Source organism: Rhinopithecus roxellana, chromosome 2 (genome assembly GCF_007565055.1).
Source record: "Rhinopithecus roxellana isolate Shanxi Qingling chromosome 2, ASM756505v1, whole genome shotgun sequence".
Taxonomy (NCBI): domain Eukaryota; kingdom Metazoa; phylum Chordata; class Mammalia; order Primates; family Cercopithecidae; genus Rhinopithecus; species Rhinopithecus roxellana.
The window spans coordinates 170,039,528-170,063,100 of NC_044550.1; the positions used below are offsets into that span (position 1 = coordinate 170,039,528).

The following is a 23,573-nucleotide window of genomic DNA, read 5'->3' on the forward strand; positions in this document are numbered from 1 at the left end:
AGAGAGACTCTAGACAGAAGCTAATAGCCAAGACTCTGAGGGAGGAGTGTGCTTGGAATGTGAGAAATAGTAAGGAGGCCAGTATGGCTGAACCATAATGAACAAGGTGAACAGTGGTTGTAGAGCTTTGAGGTGTGTTAAGGGTTTGGGATTTTATTCTTGGTGTGATCATTGGCCATGGAAGGATTTCAAGCAGGAAAGAACGACATGCTATGTGGGAAATAGACTGTAGGGAGGCAAGAGTGAACTGTTGCAGCAACTCATATGAGATTTGTTTGTGGCTTTGGCCAGGGTGGTAGTCGTGAAGGTGGTAATAAATGCTTTTATTCAGATGGATTTTGAGAGTGGATTTTAGAGCATGTACTGGTGACTTAGATGTAGCTGAAAAAAGGGGGCTCTGTACCATTTCTGAGATTGGGTCTGGCCTGTTTGTTTTCTTGCCATAGAATGTGCTGCTTTTTAAATGCTTTCTGTGTTTTAGTGATGGAAGGGTTCTAACAAAGTCTGGTGCACTGATTCCTCTAGTATTTCTGCTTCCAATTTAGGTTCGTGGTTCTCTCAGGAGGCCTTGGGCAGTACTAAAATATTAATACAAAGGCAACTCTCACTGTTCCACTTATTTTTATGTGCTGGCTACTTCGCATGTTTTCCAGTGTTTTTTTTTTTTTTTTTCTTCTGTTAGTCTTATATGCGTCTCTCTGTTTTCCTGTGATATGGTGAGATTTTCTCTGATCATGGTTTATTAGGAAATTAGAAGAGGAAGAGGAAGGTTAAGATTTGAACAGTTGTATAATGGCCTCCAGAGCAGCTGCTCCTCTTCCCTGCTTCAGCTGCTTCCACCTGTTGCCTGGATCTGGACTCTTAGATTAGGCCAGCTATCTGCTCCTTCTATTCTCCCTCAGATAGAAAGGTGTGAAAGTGAAGGTCAAATATGGTTATAATATTAATAGGAATGCAGATTGTGAATACAGATTGAAAATCTGTGGCTACAGATAAAGGAAAAGACTATCTTAGTTGTAATTTAGATAGTATCTCTATTTTTAAGAGGAGAAAATTGAAGCACATTAGACAGAAGGTCGTAGACTGTGTTGGACGAGGACCGAACTTAGTTTTACATTTCTAGTAGGTAAGTATTCAGTTTTCACCAGAATATTAGATTTTCACTGGAAGTTCATTTGCAGTGGAATGAAGTCATCTAAGTTTCCAATATTAGGGAGCATGAGTTATGTAGAAACATTGTTTCTAAACTTGCCAAGAGTATACAAATAAAATTTCCGTTAAGTGATGTTAAAAGTAAAACTTTGCATTTCTTTTTTGTTATCTGAGTGCTTAAAATGGTCATACAGGTAGTTGATTGTGCAAGCATTAAAGAGAGGCACACGTATAATTAACTGTTTGGCAACTCGGATGGCTATAGTCCCTTAGGTTATGGTGGCCACCCTCGAACTTACAGAGGGTGTTTAAAACCACTTAATAGTTATAGAACCCATTGTAGACATTTGTTGTCAAAAAGGAGCACAGATGAGACGAATGGGATGAATCCGTTCTCTTTTTTTTTTGAGATGGAGTCTCGCTCTGTCGCCCAGGCTGGAGTGCAGTGGCAAGATCTCGGCTCAGTGCAAGCTCTGCCTCCTGGGTTCACGCCATTCTCTTGCCTCAGCCTCCCGAGTAGCTGGAACTACAGGTGCATGCCACCACAGCTGGCTAATTTTTTGTTTTTTTAGTAGAGATGGGGTTTCACCGTGTTAGCCAGGATGATGTCGATCTCCTGACCTCATGATCCGCCCGCCTTGGCCTCCCAAAGTGCTGGGATAACAGGCGTGAGCCACCGCGCCCGGCCGAATCCATTCTTTCTTATCAAATTTTAAGGTGTAAAATTTTGTTTCATTAAAGTTCCCACCTGAGCTGATACTGAAACCATGCTTGCCTCACAGAGTTGTTGTGAAGATTAAATGATTTATGTGTGAAAGCACGTTGTAAGCTTGAAGTTCCATATATAAGCAGCACCATTAAAAATTTTGGTTTAATACTTAAAAACGTTTTCTTGGCACTATTACAAAGAAAATAAAAATAAAAATTTTCAGTTGGTTTTTCTGTGCGTTGTTTTAATGTTGTTTATTTTTATTCTGAGGTAGAGTTGACAAAAATTGTGTATTTTTACGGTGTACAATTTGATGTTTTGATGCATGTATATATCGTGAAATGGTTAAATCAGGCTAATATATTAATTAACTCAAATAGTTATAATTTTTTGTTGTGGTATTTATTTGTTAATAGCAGTTGTCTGTTTTCCTAGCAACTAATATGTAATACTGTATTGATTCTAGGGAGCTCGAGTTGGTAGAATAGATGCTTTTGTTCAGAGCTTGGACAAAAATTTTATGGTTCCAGTAGGTGGCGCTATAATTGCTGGCTTTAATGATTCCTTCATTCAGGAAATCAGCAAGATGTATCCAGGTAAATAAATAAGTTGCTTTTCAGAAAAAGTAACTAACAAAAATCCATTTGTACATAGGCTACTGTAATAAATCTTAATTTCCATAGCTACCCCCCCATCTTCTTAATGTAACTTATCCTTCTTATTTCAGGAAGAGCTTCAGCTTCACCTTCTTTAGATGTGCTTATTACTTTATTGTCACTTGGATCAAATGGCTACAAAAAGCTACTAAAAGAAAGAAAGGTAAGCTTTCCCTTCAGTTATCAGATAACACTCTCGACTAGAACCGTGCTCCAAATCATTGATGTTTCTGCCTATTGGTTTCTTGCATTGGGAGGGAGACATCTAGTATGGTCCGACACTATTTATTCAGATCGATTTATTCAGATCTGTTATTCAGTTTCCTATTAGTTTTTGTCAGCCTGTCTATCCAGATATTACGAGGAATCTTGGTTAGGTGATTTTACTTTTATTTATTTACTTTTTAGAAACTCCTGCATTAGGGACTCTTATTCAGTAAAATTCAATTCATTTATCACTTAAAGGCGGAAGCTCTTAAAAGACAAATGGACAAGTCATCCTTTTAGTTTTTAGAAACGTGAAAATTGTTTAGGGGTGAGATGTCAGTCACAGGAGGAAGAACCAGGTCAGAAGTTAGCTCTATCTTTTTATACTAAAATAGTAAATTTATCTTTTGTCTTTCTTTTTTTTTGAGAGGAGTCTTGGGCTGGAGTGCAATGGCACAATCTTGGCTCACTGCAATCTCCGCCTCCTGGGTTCAATCAATTCTCCTGCCTCAGCCTCCCGAGTAGCTGGGATTACAGGCGCGTAATTTTTTGTATTTTTAGTAGAGACTAAAAATTGGCCAGGCTGGTCTCCAACTCCTGACCTCGTGATCCACCCGCCTCAACCTCCCAGAGTGCTGGGATTACAGGCATGAGCCACCGCTCCCGACCTATTTCTTGTCACTGTTGAATGCTGAACTCATTGGTTATATTGGTTGTGAAAAGAAGTTACATTTATGCTTGAAAACAGGACTTTATCTCCAACACAGCTTGCTTAATTCAGGACACCTCCAAAAGACAGAGATCGTATAGCTAGGGCAGGCAGTGTTTTGTTCATTTTCTATCAGGGAGAGAGTGAATCCTCTGGTGCAGTTTTTAAATCTGATAACTTTCCAGCACTTAATAACAATTGTAGTCCCTTATATTTATAATAGTACTTTATATATTCTAAAGCATTTTCATATGTATTATCTCATAGATCTTCTCATAGCCTTAGGATGAATACATAACAAGTTTAAAAATCTTGTGCTCTGTTTTACCCCAGTCCGCCTTCCCCTACTAATTCATTCCATGGGAAAGTAATTGTTTAATTGTGAGGACATTTCTTAAGATCTGTGTGATATAGGAAAAGATGCTCAATGTTATTAGTAATTAGGGAAATGCAAATTTAAAACCACAATGAAATACCACTACACACGTTTTAGAATGGCTAATGTACCGAAATATGCAATAAGATAATGACTTTCAAATGCATTATGCTATGTGAAAGAAGCCAGACTCAAAAGGCTACATATTGTACAGTTTCATTTATATGCCATCCTAGAAAAGGTAAAAAATATAAGGAAAGAAGAAAGATTAATGGTTGCTAAAGGCTAGGGATTGGGGAGGGAACTTTTTAGGGTGATGAAACGTTTTATGTCATGATAGTGGTAGTGGTTTCATGACTGTATACATTTGTCAAAATTCAAAGAAGTGGGCACTAAAAAAACAGACACCCCGAATTTTACTATATGTGAATGAATTACACTTCAGGAAGTCTGACAATGAATTTTTATACAATAAGAATAAAACTCTGGTTTTATGAACTCCAAATTGTAATCATTCATGGTCGTAGATTGTTGTAGCCAAGAGAAGACTGTGGCAAATCTTTCAAGGAACCAGATCCATATGTCAGATGACAACTCTCTATAGATGAGGAAACTCTGTCATCTGCTTATATGAGAGTTTAGTTGTTTCAGATGCCAGTGGTTCTTAGCTCTCCTATAACTAGTCATTGCGTCCTGGAAAAGTTTTAAAGATTTTATTTCCCCATTTCATTTGTGAAAGACACAATTGACATCTCAGGCCACTTTTAGTTTTAAAAGACTCTGGAATATTTCTTAAAAGAGTTACTTTCTGGACTTTGGACATAGTAATCATGAGAACTGGCCTGTAATTTAGTAATCCAGTATAAGGCATATTGGTAATATAAATTAGACATTTTGTAAATTTGAGTTTCTCTTTTTAACACAATGGTCTCTTCAGTTTCATGTTACCTCATACCCATTTCTACCCTTATCAAGTTGTCTTGGGTTTCCTCCCTGCATCTGAATAAGCCCATTTTAAATAGCGGAGTCTAAAGTATGGAAATGCAAAGGTAGAGTTGAATGTGGGATAAGATTCATTGAGTAAATATTTAACTTAACTGTGTATTTATTGACCACATGTAATGTGTCAGGCATATAGATATAGATAGATATAGCAGTCAATACAGTAGATAAAGATACTTGCTTTTGGGGAGCACACATTGCCTATGGGGGAAACCAGCAATAAACAGGCAACATAATACAGAAATTACAAAGTTTGCTTGAAGGTGATAAATGCTATGGTAAAAAGCAAGATTAAGGAGAATTTGGGATGATGAGGTGGTAGTGGGAACTGATTTTTAAATATAGTGGTGAGGGCAGGGCTCATTGAGAAGGTGACTGTATTTTTTTTTTTTTTAAAGACAGAGTCTCTCCACCAGACTGGAGTACAGTGGCGTGATCTTGGCTCACTGCAACCTCTGCCTCCTGTGTTCAAGAGATCCTCCCACCTCAGACTCCTGAGTAGCTGGGATTACCGGCATGTGCTACCATACCTGGCTAGTTTTTGTATTTTTAGTAGAGACAGGGTTTTGCCATGCTGGTCTTGAACCCCTGACCTCATGTGATCCACCTGCCTTAGCCTCCTAGAGTGCTGGGATTACATGTGTGAGCCTTCATGCCTAGCCCAATACCCTGACATTTCAGTGAACTTGAAGTTTGAGGGGAGTGTACACATATGATGGTGAAGTGCGTTTCAGGCAGAAAGCCAGTATCAGGACTCTAGGCCAGATGTGGACCTTGTGTATTTGAGAAGCAGCAAGGAGGCCATTATGGCTGCAGCAAAAAGAGCAAGGAGGAGAACTGTGGGAGTTGAGGTCAGGGTGGTAATGAGGGTGGGGCTGATCATGTGGGGCCTTTTAGGCCACCGTAAGGTCCGTGCCTCATACTCTGACTGAAATAGGGAACCACTGGAGGTTTGAATTGAGTAGAATGATCTGACATGCTTTGAATGCTCACATTGATTGCTGTTTTGATAATAGATTGGGGGGCAAAGGCAGAAGCTGGATGGATACCTGTTAGGAGCCTTTTATAGTGGTTAAGAAGTGATATTGGCTGGGAGCTAGATGGTGGCAATGGAGGGTAGTAAGAAGTGGTTAGAGTCTAGGTTTGTGTTGAAGATTGAGCGAGTAGGAGTTCCTGATGGATGGTAGAGAAAAGTAAAGAATAACTCTGAGATTTTTGACCTGAGCAATTGGAAGGATGGAACAGCCATTAGCTATGATGGGGAAGCTATAAGTTTTGGGGGAAGACTAGGAGTTCAGTTTTGGACAAAATTGAATTTGAATTGACCTTAAGATAGAGTTGCAAAGTAGAGAGTAGGATATACAAGTCTAGGATTGAGAGAGAACTGGGCTGGAAATAAAAATCTGGGAGTTAATTGGGCAAGAGACTAGATGAGATTGCAAGAGAGTAAGTCTAAACAGAAAAGAGGTATAAGGACTGAGCTCTGGGCACTACAGCATTAAGAGGTCTGAGAAAAGCAACCAGCAAAGGAGACTTAGAAGGAACATTCAGTTAGGAGGAAGACCAAGAATGGTGTCCTAAGTCATCCCTTGGTATCACTCAGATACCAAAATCTGTAGATGCTCAAGTCCCATATATAAAATGACATAGTATTTTCATATAAATTATGCACATCCTCCTGTATTCCTTAAATCAACTCTAGATTGCTTGTAATACTGAATACAATGTAAATGTTATATAAGTAGTTTTTATACTGGATTGTTTGGGAAATAATGACGAGAAAAACTGCATATTCAGCACAGATGTAATTTTTTTTTTCAAATATTTTCAAACTGTATTGAGGAGGAGGGAGCGATTAGCATAACTAATGGCACTGGTAGGTCAAGTAGTGTAAGCATTAAGATTTGACCATTGGTTAGAAAGGTTTCATGTAAAATTCGTTCTTAACATACTCTTTCCATGCCAGGTTTGTGTTTATACAAATACCATATACGTCCTTATACATTTATATACATATGAAATAATTACACGTAATACTGAGCACTTACTATGTGGAAGGCACTCTTCTAAGTACATTTTTATGTATACATTTAATCCTCAAAATATTCTTACGAGATATTGTTATCCTCATTTTCATAGGAAATCGAGATTTGTATGAGGTGAATTGTGGAATATGGACTGAAATCTAGGCAATTGGGTCTCCTGTTCTCTGTCTTAACTTCTAAATTCTACTTGCCTTTTTAAATATAGATGATAATCTAGCCTGGTGGCTATAGTGCTGTTTATATGTCTGTAAATCTCAAGATATGGGTCTACTGATATCTAAAGGAGACAAAAACAGTGAATAAATCTAGCTACTCTGGCCAAAAAAGCTCAGTTATATTTTAGAGAGGATAATATGTTTTTTTACTTGTGCATAATCGCTGTCATTGGAGAACTGCTCCTCCCTGACTCCAGGTGGTCCTGTTGAGTCTGTCAATTACAGTGTCCCTTCCTCCTCTTTCATAGGTTGGGCAGATGATCTGGCTAGCCTGGTTCACAGGCATGTGGAGATAGTATCCTTCCAGTAGATTTGATTGATCCTTTAGAGACAGGACCTCTTGCTTTGCAGATAGTAAGCTGTAAGGATATAATCTTACAATTGTCAGCTGCCATATTTCTAGCCATGCCAAGAGAGACTTCTCAACACTAGGGACTATAAGAAGGAAAACAGAATTAAGTCATTTGAGACTCTATCCAGCCATGCCTGCTTGTGGACTGGGCTGTGAGATGAAGCAGTAAATTCCTTTCTCTGTTATAAACTTTCTAATGCTGATACTTTTGATTCCTTTTATACCTTAAGCCCTTATATCATTAAGTCCTTCACAGTGTTTCCAACATTCATTTCTTTCCATTTCCACTGCTACCCCTCCCTAATTTAAGTCCTTAACACATCACACTTGATGGTTACAATAATTTACTCACACTTCACCTGTTCCCCCACCTTGGTCTACTCTAATTTGTCACATTGTAGAACAGTGCCAAGTTAATATTCTAAAGACACAACTTTCGGAGGCCGAGGTGGGCAGATCACAAGGTCAAAAGATCAAGACCATCCTGGCCAACATGGTGAAACCCTGTCTTTACTAAAAATACAAAAATTAGCTGGGTGTGGTGGCATACATCTGTAGTCCCAGCTACTCAGGAGGCTGAGGCATGAGAATCACTTGAACCTGGGAGGCGGAGGTTGCACTGAGCCGAGATCGTGCCACTGCACTCCAGCCTGACAACAGAGGAAGACTCTATCTCAAAAAAAAAGAAAAAAAAAAGACACAACTCTTCAAGTTCTTTTGCTTTGGTTCTGGTTGCCTACAAGACAAAGTTCAAACTCCTTAGCCTACCATAATCTGATCCTTTATAATCTGATTCCTTTTTTAAAAACAGTATTGGCCCCTGCTTGTTCGTTTATTCATTCGAACAAATATTTGTGTGTAGGCCCTAAAGCTAAATCCACAAACAAGATTGACTTAGTCTTTACCTCCATGGAAATTACAGTTTTGGGAGGAAATCTAGATATTAAATAGTTACAAATCTGATGAGAATTATGAAAGGAAAGCAGAGTGTGTGAGAGCATCTATTACCAAACCCAGCTGGGACACCTACTCCAGCTCTGGAAGGATCAGGTAAAATCTCCCTGGAGAAAAGACAGTGCATTTATTCATTGACATTCGTGGTGCGGTCCTAAGGTAGTACTGATGGCTAGTACAACTATAGAACTATGAAAGGGTGTTTTAAACTGAGTCTAGAAAGCCGAGTACTGTGCAGTTATTTGAGAGTTTATGTTTTGAGTCACTTTATAAAATTAGCTTTCCTTTAGGATAGATTCAGATGCATTAGGTCAGAAGGAGGGCTTAGACAACTGTATTTTTAACAAAATTTTCCTAATGAATTTTGGTGCAGATTCATGTTTGATACCCTTTGTTTTGGGGCACATAGGTCACTTGTATATATAACAGAAACTTGGAGAGGAAACATACAGTGTCATAGCATTTTAACACACATAGGTGGATAATATTTTATGGCATTTGAGATGGAATGCATAAATATCCCAAATACCAAAACTTGGAAATAGAACATTAGTTGTCTGTATTTATTTCTGATCTTTTGTAGTCTTTTTTTCTTAGATTTTTTTTTCTTTTTTCTTAGCTGCTTTTTGTTTTATGTTGAGCACTCCTCAGATTTGGCTAAAATTATAAATTAATTAATTAATTAATTAATTTTATTTTTAAGTAGAGATAGGGTCTTGCCATGTTGCCTAGGCTGGTCTCAAACTCCTGGACTGAAGCCATTCTCCTGCCTTGGCCTCCCAAAGTGTTGGGATTACAGGCCTAAGTTTATTTTTAAACCAAATAAATAGAATATATTATAACTCTAACAATAAGACCATTATACAAAGTTATAAGTCGTTTTAAAAGTATACTTTATTATATAGATAGTAACTTTTAAGATTTAAAAAAAATTTATTTTAGGTTCTGGGGTACATGTACAGGACATGCAGGTTTGTTACATAGGTAAACGTGTGCCATGGTGGTTTGCTGCACCTGTCAACCCATCACGTAAGTATTAAGCCCAGCACGCATTAGCTATTTTTTCTAATGCTCTCCCTCTCCCTGCACCCGTCTGACAGGCCCCAGTGTGTAGTGTTCCACTCCCAGTGTTCGTGTGTTCTCATTGTTCAGCTCCCACTTAGGGTGAGACCATGCAGAATTTGGTTTTCTGTTCCTGCTTTAGTTTTCTAAGGATAGTCGTCCAGCTGCATCCATGTCCCTGCAAAGGACATGATGTCATCTCTTTTTAAGGCTGCATAGTATTCCGTGGTGTAGATATGCCACATTTTCCTTATCCAGTCTATCATTGATGAGCATTTGGGTTGATTCCATGTCTTTGCTATTGTGAATAGTGCTACATTGAACATATGTGTGCATGTATCTTTATAATAGAATAATTTATATTCTTTTGGATATATATCCAGTAATGGGATTGCTGGATCGAATGGCATTTCTGGTTCTAGATCTTTGAGGAATCCCAATGCTGTTTTCCACAATGGTTGAACTAATTTACATTTCCACCAACAGTGTAAAAGTGTTCCTATTTCTCTGCAACCTTGCCAGCATCTGTTGTTTCTTGACTTTTTAATAATCACCATTCTGATTGGCATGAGATGGTATCTCATTGTGGTTTTGATTTGCATTTCTCTCATGATCAGTGATGTTGAGCTTTTTTTCATATGTTGTTGGTTGTATGGATGTCTTCTTTTGAGGAGTGTCTGTTCATGTCCTTTGCCCAGTTTTTTTTTTTTTTTTTTTTTTTTTTTTTTTTTTTTGAGACGGAGTCTCGCTCTGTCGCCCGGGCTGGAGTGCAGTGGCCGGATCTCAGCTCACTGCAAGCTCCGCCTCCCGGGTTTACGCCATTCTCCTGCCTCAGCCTCCCAAGTAGCTGGGACTACAGGCGCCCGCCACCTCGCCCGGCTAGTTTTTTTTTGTATTTTTTTAGTAGAGACGGGGTTTCACCATGTTAGCCAGGATGGTCTCGATCTCCTGACCTCGTGATCCGCCCGTCTCGGCCTCCCAAAGTGCTGGGATTACAGGCTTGAGCCACCGCGCCCGGCCCTTTGCCCAGTTTTTAATGGGGTCATTCGATTTTTTTTCTTGTAAATTTGTTTAAGTTCATTGTAGACTCTGGATATTAGACCTTTGTCAGATGGATAAGTTGCAAAATTTTTTTCCCATTCTGTGGGTTGTCAGTTCACTCTGATGATAGTTTCTTTTGCTGTGCAGTAGCTCTTTAGTTTAATTAAATCACATTTTTCAATGTTTGCTTTTGTTGCAATTGCTTTTGACATTTTCGTCTTGAAATTTTTGCCTGTGCCAATGTCCTATATGGTATTGTCTAGATTTTCTTCTATGGTTTTTATAATTTGGGGTTTTACATTTAAGTCTTTAATCCATCTTGAATTAATTTTTGTATAAAGTGAAAGGAAGGGTTTCAGTTTCAAGTTTCTGCATATGACCAGCCAGTTTTCCCAGCACCGTTTATTAAATAGGGAATCCTTTCCCCATTGCTTGTTGTTGTCAGGTTTGCCAAAGATCAGATGGTTTTAGATGCGTGGTCTTATTTCTGAGTTATCTATTCTGTTTCATTGGCCTATGTGTCTGTTTTGTACCAGTACCATGCTGTTTTGGTTACTGTAGCCTTGTAGTATAGTTTGAAGTTGGGTAGCATGATATATCCAGCTTTGTTCTTTTTGCTTAGGATTGTCTTGGCTATTCGGACTCTTTTGGTTCCATATGAATTTTTAAATAGTTTTTTTCTAATTCTTTGAAGAATGTCAATGGTAGTTTGATGGAAATAACATTGACTCTATAAATACTTTGGACAGTGTGGCCATTTTCATGATAATGGTTCTTCCTATCCATAGTATGGAATGTTTTTACATTTGTTTGTGTCCTCTCTAATTTCCTTGAGCAGTGGTTTGTAGTTTCCCTTGAAGAGTTCCTTCACTTCCCTAGTTAGCTGTATTCCTAGGTATTTTAATTTCTTTGCAGTAATTGTGAATGGGAGTTCATTCATGATTTGGCTCTCTCTTTGTTGTTGTATAGAAATGCTTGTGATTTTTGCACATTGATTTTGTATCCTGAGACTTAGCTGAAGTTGCTTATCAGCTTACGAAACTTTTGGGCCGAGACCATGGGGTTTTCTAGATATAGTATCATGTCATCTGCAAACAGAGACAGGTTGACTTCCTCTCTTCCTATTTGAATACCCTTTATTTATTTCTCTTGCCTGATTGCCCTGACCAGAAATTCCAATGCTATGTTGAATAGGAGTGGTGAGAGAGGGCATCCTTGTCTTGAGCTGATTTTCAAGGGGAATGCTTGCAGTTTTTGCCCGTTCAGTATGATATTGGCTGTGGGTTTGTCATAAATGGTTGTTATTATTTTGAGATATGTTCCTTCAATACCTAATTTATTGGGGGTTTTTAACATGAAGGGATATTGAATTTTATCAAAGGTATTTTCTGCATCTATTGAGATAATCATGTGGTTTTTGTCTTTAGTTCTGTTTATTGGATGAATTACATTTATTGATTTGCATATGTTGAACCAGCCTTGCATCCTGGGGATGAAGCCTACTGAGTGTGGTGGATAAGCTTTTTGATATGCTGCTGGATGTGCTCCCGGTTTGCCAGGAATTTATTGAGGATTTTTGCATTGATGTTCATCAGGGATACTGGCCTGAAGTTTTTTTTTTTTTTTAATTTCTGCCAGGTTTTGATATCAGGATGATGCTGGCCTCATAAAATGAGTTAAGAAGGAGTCCCTCCTTTTCAATTGTTTGGAATAGTTTCAGAAGAAATGGTACCAGCTTCTTTGTACCTCTGGTGGAATTCAGCTGTAAATCCATCTGGCCCTGGGCTTTTTTTGGTTGGTAGGCTATTACCGCCTCAATTTCAGAACTTGTTGGTCTATTCAGGGACTTAGCTTCTTCCTGGTCAGTCTTGGGAGGATGTATATATGCAGGAATTTATCCATTTCTTCTTCTTTTTCTAGTTTATTTTCATAGCGGTGTTCTCTGATGGTTGTTTGTATTTCTGTGGGTCAGTGGTGATACCCCATTTATCATTTTTTATGGTGTCTATTTGATTCTTCTCTCTTTTCTTATTAGTCTAGCTAACAATCTACCTATTTTTTATTAATTCTTTTTAAAAAACCAGCTCCTGGATTTGTTGAGTTTTTTTTTTTTTTTTTTTTTAATGGTTTTTCGTGTCTGTCTCCTTCAGTTCCACTGTGATCTTGGTTGTTTCTTGTCTTCTGCTAGCTTTGGGATTTGTTTCCTCTTGGTTCTCTACTTCTTTTAGTTGATGTTAGAATGTCAATTTGGGGTCTTTCTGGCTTTTTGATGTGAGCATTTAGTGCTATAAATTTCCCTCTTAACACTGCTTTAGCTGTATGCCAGAGATTCCAGTATGTTACCTCTTTGTTCTCATTAGTTTCAAAGAACTTCTTTGTTTCTGCCTTAATTTCGTTATTTACCCAGGAGTCATTCAAGGCAGGTTGTTCAGTTTCAGTTGCGTGGTTTTGAGTGAGTTTCTTAACATTGAGTTATAATTTAGTTGTGCTGTGGTCTGAGAGACTGTTATGATTTCAGTTTTTTTGCATTTGTATAAGGTTGAAACTTTTAAGATTTCTATATGCTGTCATTATAATTCCAAATAAGCATGTTATTTAGTGTTTCTTGCTTTTGTTCTTGAATTCGAAACCATAAATAATAATATGCAATATTTACTACAATAAACTAATATAAGTCTTGAGTAATTTTGTAGTTAAACTTATTTAATTAGCAAATTAAACTAAGAGTTTGAGTGTATTCTTCTAAAAAATTACTATTATGTGTCTGAAATGAAACTTGGTCCTTAATTATGAGTACTTTGGTAGACTAATGCTCCCCTTGGAATTTGCCATCCATCCCTCTATTCTTAGCATCCCTTACTCGATATATAGTAGATGCTCATCATATGTTTGTTGAATGTATGAACACAGGGTATTTAAGAACACTTGGATCAAATGTTGTATAATCTCATATTTTATATAGAATAAGTATCTTTCTGGAAAATTAATTTTACACGCACATACACACACACACACACACACACATTTTTAAAGATATGGGGTCTTCCTATGCTGCCCAGGCTAGACTTGAACTCCTGAGCTCAAGCAGTCCTCTCACCTCAGCCTCTCAAGTAGCTAAGACTATAGGTATGTACCTCTGTGTCCAGTTGCAAGTAATATTTTGATATCAGTTTCCATTGTGAATTATATGTTCTTTTTTTTTTTTTTTTTTTTTTTTTTTGAGATGGGGTCTCATTCTGTCACCCAGGCTGGAGTGTATTGGCATTATCATGGCTCACTGCAACCTTGTGTCACCTGGGTTCACATGATCCTCCCACCTCAGCCTCCTGAGTAACTGGTTTCCACAGGTGCACACCACCTTGCCCATCTAAATGTTTTTTGTTTGTTTTTACTTTTTGTAGAGACAGGGTTTTGCCATGTTGCCCAGTTTGGTCTCAAACTCCTGAGCTCAAGCAATCCTCTTGCCTCAGCCTCCCAGAGTGCTGGGATACAGGCGTAAGCTACTGCACCTAGCCTTTTTTTTTTTTTTTAAGGGAATAATCTACTGTATATTTCTATGTTCTTATAGAAACATTTATCTAAATATTCAACTATATGGATATAGTCGAAAACTTGTGAAAAGGAATGGTGATTACCTGTTGTATGTAACAGGCATTGTACTTCCTGCTTAGCAGAAGAAGCACTTTTCTAACCTTAAGATTTTGGAATTGTTGATTTTAGAGATTTTGTCATCTTTTTGGAATTTCTGTTGTGTCTTCATTGTTCTGTCTTGTGACATTTAGGTTTTTGACTTTAAGAGTTTTGACAACTTGTATATGATTGATTCCAAAGGCCCATACATGTGTACATTTTGCTTAGCGTGAGTGAAAATCCACCTCCTTTGAGGATGACCTGCAGGAATTGTAGCTCAGCTAGTGAATGAATCCAGCAGGCAGCTCAGTTTCATTGGGATTTTGTTCTTTATTATCACTGGGTAAACACTTTATGGGAGAAATTTTATGTTGGAGTAGTATTCATGAATTGGATGCCTTCATCTCAGATGTCAGGAGGTAACTCTCTTTGTAACATTCAGAACTTTGTTCTTTTCCTTTTATCTAGATACATGGAGTAGAGTAGAATAAACAGGAGCAGGACAAGAACAGGATTATAGCTACAGTGTATTATCATGTGTCTGTAGGAGTCCTGCTAGCTAACTTTAGTTTTATCCTGAAAACTCTTTTAGGCTAGGGGAAAAATAGGTGGGTGGGGAGCTAACATTTTTATGAATGTCTCTGCTGTATGCCAGAAACTGTGCTTGATTCATTGTATTTATTATTTCCTGTAATACCCAGAGCAAGTGTATGAGGTAGGAATTATCCCCATTTTGCAGATAAAATTATTGAGGCCCAGAGGAGTTAAGTACTCCCCCAAGTACCACATATAAGTACCAGAATTGCCATTGAAACCCAGGTCTGTGTGATGCTAAAGTCTCTGCGCTTTCCGTCTTACTACTCTCTTCTCACTACTTCCAGTCACTCATCCATTGTTGAGGGAGTGATCACTTGCTCTGTGCTAGGCGTCTGAGCCATAAAGATGGTGATCTTGTGACCCTCCCACTCTATCTAGTGGAGGTATGTAAAATCCCAAAGGCTCTCTAATGTACTAATTGGTTTTATTTAAAATTCTGTGTTTATAATTTATAAGAGAGAATATCTCTAGGAGTAATTTTCAAAGTATTAAGATGCCCATTTGAGAACTCTGTCATTGTAAGTTAAAGTTTGCTTTTTTAATAACTTCATTCAGTAGGCAAGTTTTTCTGTTGAAAAATGTGGATGTCCTCCATAAACCATAATTGCATATATGTAGCATAAATATTGTTTTTTTATTGGATTTGTTGCAGAAGTAAGGGCCTCTTTTGTTTAAATGGACTTGGTTTTGAACTGTGAAAATTTAATCATGATAGTTTATTGGTTCAGCTCTGGAGAAGCTGAGGCAAAGCTATTTTGCTCCAGCTAGAGCTATTTATATACCATCACTGAGAGCTCCTTTTTATATTATTGGTGTTATTGTGTACTAAAAAAAGGAATGTTAGTAGAAAACTTAGGAATTTTTTCATTCTATGCCCTTATTCACCACAATGATATTTTTAGAGGTTATTTCATCTAGCTTTATCTCTTCAGAAAAGGCTTTATCTTTTTCACGGTAGTGGCAGACAAGAACTCAGCTTGAAGCCATTCCTTCTTAAGCTTTCTTTTTTGAAGTGTGAAAGGATCAGAGAGAGTGGAGCTCTGTGTGTGAATTGAGCCTCTTTGCCCTTATCCCCTTCCTGATCAACACATTTGCTTCACTGAGGGGAGAAATAACCATGAATTTAACCCCTTTTAAAAAAAGGGGTTAAAACGTAGGGCCGTATCTTTCAGTTTGTCTATGCAGAAAGAAAGTCTATGGTCTTAGAAGTTTATCCTCACTTCTGTTTCGCTTCTAGAGAAGATCATTATTCCATTTAGCTTTCCTTTTAGAAGAGTGCTTTGCTGAACAGGGAAGGCAGGTAATCATTTATTGTTGCAAATATCTGCTAAATTGGATAAGTGGAAGAAGAATAACAGCACTATGGCTGCTCGGTGGCTAGAATTTGTGAGCTGAAAACTGGGGGACAAACTAAGTTTTAAAAGAACATTATACACTTCAGTGTCCTTATAGCAGAGCTAAGTTTGGAAACACTACTAGATCTGCAGCCCTGTAAGTGGAGTGGTTCAATCTCTGCAGAAGCAACTGATTTCAGGCCTACATATGGGGCCTTAACAACTTGAATGCAAATGGATGTAGCCTCTGAAGCAAGATTTGCCAAGTGTGCCTGGATCCTTTTAGCTGACCACAGTTATAGACAGCAGCATGTCATATTTAGTACTGTTTTCCTCCAATATGGACATCTGTCTGCTTCAGTATTTACCAACTGTCGGTCATCCATCCATCCATTCATGTTATCTTTGAAATAGTAGACTAGTGGGTATGTTTCTTTTGGTTTGTTACCTGCCTTGTGAAACATATTTTAATAACATGTGAGGTTCCATCTTTATTTTATCCTTTAACTTGAAACAGTATGTTTCCAAAGACATGATTACATAAGACCATTTCACTTAAAATTTAGTGAATTATGCACATCTTTGGATTTTGGATTCTGGGAGAGACAGGCTAAATGTCGGATTTCATGACTGCAAATCAATTTGCAAAAGGCCGTATGAAAGATAATGCTTAATATCATTCAGCTTCTCTTCCATTAACATCTTGAACTATGGTGTAAAGTTTTGTATTTTTATTCTAGAAATATAGCTGACATTAGCATTCAGGTATATAGTTCAGTTTATCTCTAGTGAAAAGTCTCTTAAAATTAGGTTAAATACAGTACAGAGAACATGGAAAATCAATAATATTTCATTTCTTTTAAGTAAGATCTTTCTATATACATTTGCTTGGGTTGCTTATAAATTTCTTTCTTTACAGAAGTATTTTATAATAAATGTCAGTTATAGATTTAAGTGTAGCAAAAAATAGTACAGGTTCTGTAGTAGCTTTAATATATCAGGTAAAAAACTGCTTAGCTAAGTATAAGTGTAGAATAGTGGTATAGTCTCCTAAATGATATTTTTAAAATGTAGTAATATTAATAGGAGAGCATTTAGGAGCTTAACATGTGGAATATTATAGAATTTAGCATATTGTGCTTTAAGATACTTAAAACATATTTGCTTATTGGTTTACTTATAACACTTTACACAGAGTAAACATATTATAAATATTTGTTGATGGATGTGAACTTGCTTCAAATTTTTTTATATCTAATTACTCCCATACTAGTGATATAAGATTCAATTACTTTAGTGTTATCTTCGTAGTCTAAAAATAGTGTCCTAATATTACCTACAGTTCAAATGGAATTCTAGTGGCATTAGCAAGTGATTGATAGAACTGGTAAAAACTAATTTGTTAAAGTACTAGAAGTTGAACATTGGGCAAATTCACTTTTTAATAGCCATGTATGCATCAGTAAGTTTAAAAGCACCCCCTCTAGGGGTGTTGCTTAGGAAACATTTTCTCTTTTTTCAGAAATAGCTAACCTGAGTACAAATTAAGTACTCATCAGGTTCAGCTTATTCACAGATGTGACCACATTGGTATTTAATGTGACTGCCAAAGTAGATAGAATAATATTTTAAATTGTCTTCACCACTGAAATATGTAAACTGGAGAAAATTTTGCTTCATGAATATATGCTTGAGGATAAATGAAGGATGGATGTGGGTTATGTTGTTGTTAGGTGGTTTGTAGGGGGTAGGGCTCTGTAAAAGGCATTTCCTGCCTATGAGATTTGTTTGTGCCTATGGGAGTTTGATGAATTTCAGAGTAAATTGGAAAGACGGAGGCCATTTAAGACTTTGGTGAATAATGTAAGTGAAGAAAAATCAGCATTTAATATCTAAATGAAAATATGTGACTGCTTTAAAAAAATAGCATTTAAATTAGTAACCTAATTACTTTATAGGAGACGAAAATGTATGGATGAAACCCAGGAATTCTCCTCTTTATTAACCCTGGTGTGTTACTAAAAAATTATGAATTGTTCTAATTGCTGGAAAAACTGTTGATTTGTTCCATTTGATTATCTTATTGTTTCACAGTATTCCCAATATGGGAATATTGGGTTAAGAAGGAGGGACCAGGGCCAGATGTAATCCCAGCACTTTGGGAGGCTAAGGCAGGTGGATCACCTGAGGTCAGGAGTTCGAGACCAGCCTGACCAACATGGTGAAGCTGGCGTAGTCTTGGCTCACTGCAACCTCTGCCTCCCGGGCTCAAGTGAATCTCATGCCTCAGCCTCCTAAGTAGCTGGGTTTACAGGCTGACACCACTATGCCTGGCTATTTTTGTATTTTCAGTAGATAAGGGGTTTCACCATGTTGGCCAGGCTGGTCTCAAACTCCTGACCTCAAGTGATCCACCGGCCTCAGCCTCCCAAAAATGCTGGGATTACAGGCGTGAGCCACCACACTCAGCCCAAGGTATTTTTATATGTCTAAGGAAAGATGCTTTTTTGTTTGTTTCTGGAAATGATAATGCCATTTGTCTCCTTAAATATTTCTCTATACTTTAAATAACAAAAGAGAAAGGCTTATCTCATGTAACAGTAACATTTATTAATAGCTTCATTAAGTATGGCCACTGTAGATGTTAACTTTTTGAATATAAAAGGAATGAATTTATTTTAGTGATCTAAGATTTTTGTAATTCCAACGTTCTTAGAATTAATCTTACAAAGTATCCTAACATTTAAAAATGATTATTCAAAAATTTTAGGTGAGAATATAAAATATATGTACTGGGTTGACAGAAGTGAAACTGTTTGTGGTCTTAAGTAGTCTCATTAATAATTCATAAACCTGGTAGGAGTTTTCCTCTTAATCTTTACCTAACAAAAGATGGAGTTAATCATCTGTGTGCTTCAGACATGAAAAAATTCCTCTGGGACTCAGTGTGGGATCAGAGTATCTTGGCCTTTGAGGTTGGAGAAGTGTCATTTCTTGCTGTCTCTGCTTGGGTACTCTGTTAGCCCCTGGCTGTTTGGTGTATCCTTAGAGTTTATATGTTTTGTCTGTGATTAGAGGAGCTCAGTGCAAATGGGTTTGTTTAGCTGCAGATGTAGTTGGGCAGATACTGATTTCAACACTTTTTAAAGGTCTTGTGAGGAGAAGAAAGTAAAATTTTAGGTCAAATAGTTGCCAACTTAATATTTACTTGTAACTGTTAAACTGCCACTTATATACATGTGACATTTGATACTTGTGAAATATATTTTTATTATATTTTCTACTATTGAATATATTTTATTTTTCAGAGTGGGACAATTTTTAGTTTTAGTTGCCTTTTGTTTTTGTTTTTGTTTTCGTTTTGTTACCCAGGCTGGTGTTGACCTCCTGGGCTCAAGCTTGGACTGTGGGAGTTGCTGTATTCTTTTAATTGAAGTAAGGGAATTGTTCACTTTAATGTTGTGTGATTTAAAGGAAATACATTTATAAACTACCTTTTCCTAAATAACTTGTATACTAAAGTCTGGCACATTTTTCTTGGTGTTGGGGCAACGGTGGTGAAGAAGACAAAGTCCTTGTGGTCAAGGAGTTTTTCCCCTGTAATACATAGTAATAGCCAATACTCATTTAAGCAAATACATGAGATAATTTCAGATTGTGGCAAGTATAGTGAAGGAACCAAAATAGGTAATATGTTGGAAGGAGATTGGGATTGGGAAGGAGATTGGCAGAGTTGGAAAGCTGCTTTAATAGGGAAATTAACAAAGGAGGATGTCTTTAGCATTTGACAAGAGGGACCACTTGGGGAATGATCTAGGAAATTCAGGGAAAGCAAGCACAAAGGTTTGAACACTAGAATGATTGGAAAGGAGGCTAATGTGACCGGTGTGTCTAGGGGAAATGATAGTCACTAGGTTGAGTATATTGGCTGGGTCACATTATGTGGGGCCTTAGAAATGAAGAGTGTGGTTTTCTGATAGTTACTGGAGGAAGTCATCAGGGGAGAGGCATGAACTGGTATGCTTTTGAAAGACCTCTCTAGTCTCTGAGTATAGAACAGATTATAGAAGGGTGGAGAACAGGCAGAAAAATCATTTAGGATCTGTTGCTGTGTCCAGGGGAGAGGTTGATAGCTACGAGTTCCAGGGTGGTAGATCTGGAAGTTCTGAGAAGAAGATGGATTTGTGATAGATACATACTAGTGAAGAGAGAAAATGTGCTGGTTCTTTGCCTTTACTAAAATCCTGTGGCTTCTGATAGTTGTGGCAGCTTTGAATTTCACTGTATTGTGGCAAAGGAGAGAATTGGTGTTAAGGCACATGGATGAGTTCATTTACAGTGTAGACTTCATACTAATCAGATTTTTGTCTTATTAAATCTGGCAGTAGATATTTGATTTGTTTTAAATGTGACATTTTATTGTTGCAGGAAATGTTTTCATATTTGTCCAACCAAATAAAGAAGTTGTCAGAAGCCTACAATGAAAGACTGTTGCATACACCTCACAATCCCATATCTTTAGGTAATTTCTTTTTTCCTAAAGAAAAACAAATACTTATGATCCATCTCTAGGAGGAAGCTGGTACTTCTAGGAAGAGAGAAAACTCTTTCTAGTTATAATGATATTTCTAAATTCATCACAGTATTTTAATTTGTAAATTGAAAAAGTTTAGTTAGGCTTTTGAAATACTTTAATATATTTCTAAGGTAAAGCCTATACACTGAGAGAATCAGAGTCAATATTAAGTATTACAATGAAAATGCAGAAAATAATATTTAAAGTCCTGTTTCTAACCAGAACTCTATTTATAAATAATTAAAGCTTTCTCCAGGTCGGGTGTGGTGGCCCATGCCTGTAATCTTAGCACTTTGGGAGGCTGAGGCAGGAGATCACTTAAGCTCAGGAGCTCAAAACCAGCCTGGGCAACATAGTGAGACCTTGTCTCTATTATTTAAACTAAACAAACAGAACTTTCTGCAGTTAACAAAACCCCAACATATCAGAAATTAAGTCTTATGTTGTTTTTAATGTCATTATTGCTTGTTTTCTTTAGCCTATGGATGTTAAAGAAATTTGTATTTATGGTATTTTCATTTGTGTATATAAGGACTATGTTTTTGTCATGTAATATAGGGGTTACTAAAAACAATAATGTGAATATTGACTTTTATGAACTTAATTATCTTTTAAGCTTCATAATTACCCCCTTTTAAATTGTGAATATATGTAATATAATGTTTCATATTTCACATATATCTGAAGAAAGGAAAGTGAATCATTTGTAGCCGAAGCCTTTTTTAGGAATGGGCTTCTGTGGAATACCGTTTGAACACCAATATATAATAAAAACCACCCCAATTAGTCCTTTGCTAATTTATGATCTATGTAGATGTTATAGAAGGTGATATTGTGTAGCTTGAATTCCAAATCTTCCATGTCCTAGCCTCTGACCTCCTTTTCCCTCACATGCAAAATTGTTTAATGATTGGTTGAGATTGTTTGTGAAGCATCTAGTATGGTGAGTCCTTAGTAAATGGTAGCTACGAGTAGTGCTATGTATGCAATCCAGTTTACCCACACAGCCTCAATGATCAATTCCATTTCTATATGTAGAAGTTGATCTTACTTAGTTTTGTATATGTACTGAAATAAATCCCACATCCTCACTTTACAAGTTTTTAAAACTTGGTTGAATTTGAATAAACAGCCATACTGATCATGTTATTGTTCCATCTCTTTAGTTGGAAAAATGTACTCTCCTGAAGGATGATATGGAAATTCTGTTTCATATTCTGAGATGTTAATTTACATTAAAATATTTTTGTCTGATATATAAAGAAATCCCTATGATGTATTAAGTACGTTAAAGTGAAATTGTGCCACTTGACAATGAATCAAAAGTAGTGTATTCATCATCATTATTATTATTTGAATGATTTTTATGCCAGTAAACCAAGGCTTATTAGGGTACTTTTTTCTTTTTCAGCTGTGACACTTAAAACACTAGATGAACACCATGAGGAAGCTGTCACTCAGCTCGGCTCGATGCTTTTTACCAGACAGGTTTCTGGAGCCAGGTAAGTATGTTTAAAATAGATGTGGGTTTATTTGGCTTTTCAGAGTTAACTCCGATAAAATACCTTTCCTCAACAATAGTCCCCCAAGTATATGCTGCGAATTCATCATGGAGTAAAGAAAGATAAGTTAGAGAATCTGTAAGGCTACTGTATGCCCACCTGTTGACTGCTTATGCCTGAAATAGTCACAAAAAGACATGAATCTTGTTTGTTTTCATAGATGTACAGAAACAAAATTTTGTTACCTCTCTATATGGATTTTTTTGTCTTTATTTCCTTTGTTAGATGATCTTCGGCGAGTCACATTATGGTATTAGAAATAAGCCATCTTCATCACTAAATTGAAGTGAAAGTGTTGTTAAGGAAAAGCCTTCTTCCTAAACTGAAAAAAAAAGAGTATGCAATCTTTGCCTATGTAACTGCCTCAGAAAATTGTACTTTTTCCTCTTCTGTATATATGGCCTGAAAAATGAATCCCGTTTTTCATTTTAGATTTGATGAGGTCAGAGAAAAATGACTTGAAAATATGTTGCTGTAAATACTTTACGTGCTTCTATTAAAGAATTTGGGCCGGGTGCGGTGGCTCAAGCCTGTAATCCCAGCACTTTGGGAGGCCGAGACGGGTGGATCACGAGGTCAGGAGATCGAGACCATCCTGGTCTACACGGTGAAACCCCGTCTCTACTAAAAAATACAAAAAACTAGCCGGGCGAGGTGGCGGGCGCCTGTAGTCCCAGCTACTTGGGAGGCTGAGGCAGCAGAATGGCGTAAACCCGGGAGGCGGAGCTTGCAGTAAGCGGAGATCACGCCACTGCACTCCAGCCTGGGTGACAGAGCTAGACTCCGTCTCAAAAAAAAAGAATTTGTAGCTACCGGAGGATAGAGATTTTATATCACAGTACAACTTTTTAAAAGTAAAATCTTAGATTAATTTACTTTTTACCCTGATGAACTCTTATCTATATACAATATAGTTTGAACACTTCTAAAATGGATTTCTTGACATTGCTTTTAGTATTACCACTATTTGTCTTTATGTTTAAGTTGAGCCTCATTGACTTCTTTTAAAAATAGCTAAATGATTAGAGTATTAGAAATCTGCTTATATCTAACATGCCAGTGAAATCAAGCTTTAAAAATGCAGGTGCCTTTGCTGAATATTACTGTTTGCTGACCACCACCCCACTATAAACAGTTACATAACTTCTTCTGTGTCTTTGCTTTAAAACTATCCATTGCATAGCACTGATCAGATAGTTAGACTTTTAGTTTGTTGATTATTTAAGGTAACACATGATAATTACAGTGGTTTGACTTGCAAATTTCAGTATTTCAGTAAAGGGTGTATATATGAAGTCATATTCCAGATTTGACACAAAACCAAATCATTTTCTTTTTACCTCTTTAAAGAAGTTGTAGAGATGTTTAAGATTCCTAGAGCTTCAGGTAAAGAG

General features: G+C 37.1%; 1 protein-coding gene across 3 annotated transcripts in view; it reads left to right on the forward strand.

The window, feature by feature from the left end:
• SEPSECS (Sep (O-phosphoserine) tRNA:Sec (selenocysteine) tRNA synthase) overlaps nt 1-23,573 on the forward strand; it is a 40,346-nt gene that overhangs the window by 13,103 nt on the left and 3,670 nt on the right. For all 3 annotated transcript variants that reach the window (XM_010362984.2, XM_030924222.1, XM_010362985.2), the window contains 4 exons: nt 2,328-2,457; nt 2,589-2,680; nt 20,470-20,563; nt 22,029-22,119. In XM_010362984.2, the coding sequence (XP_010361286.1) occupies nt 2,328-2,457; nt 2,589-2,680; nt 20,470-20,563; nt 22,029-22,119 (407 nt within the window). The remainder of the gene's footprint in view (nt 1-2,327; nt 2,458-2,588; nt 2,681-20,469; nt 20,564-22,028; nt 22,120-23,573) is intronic.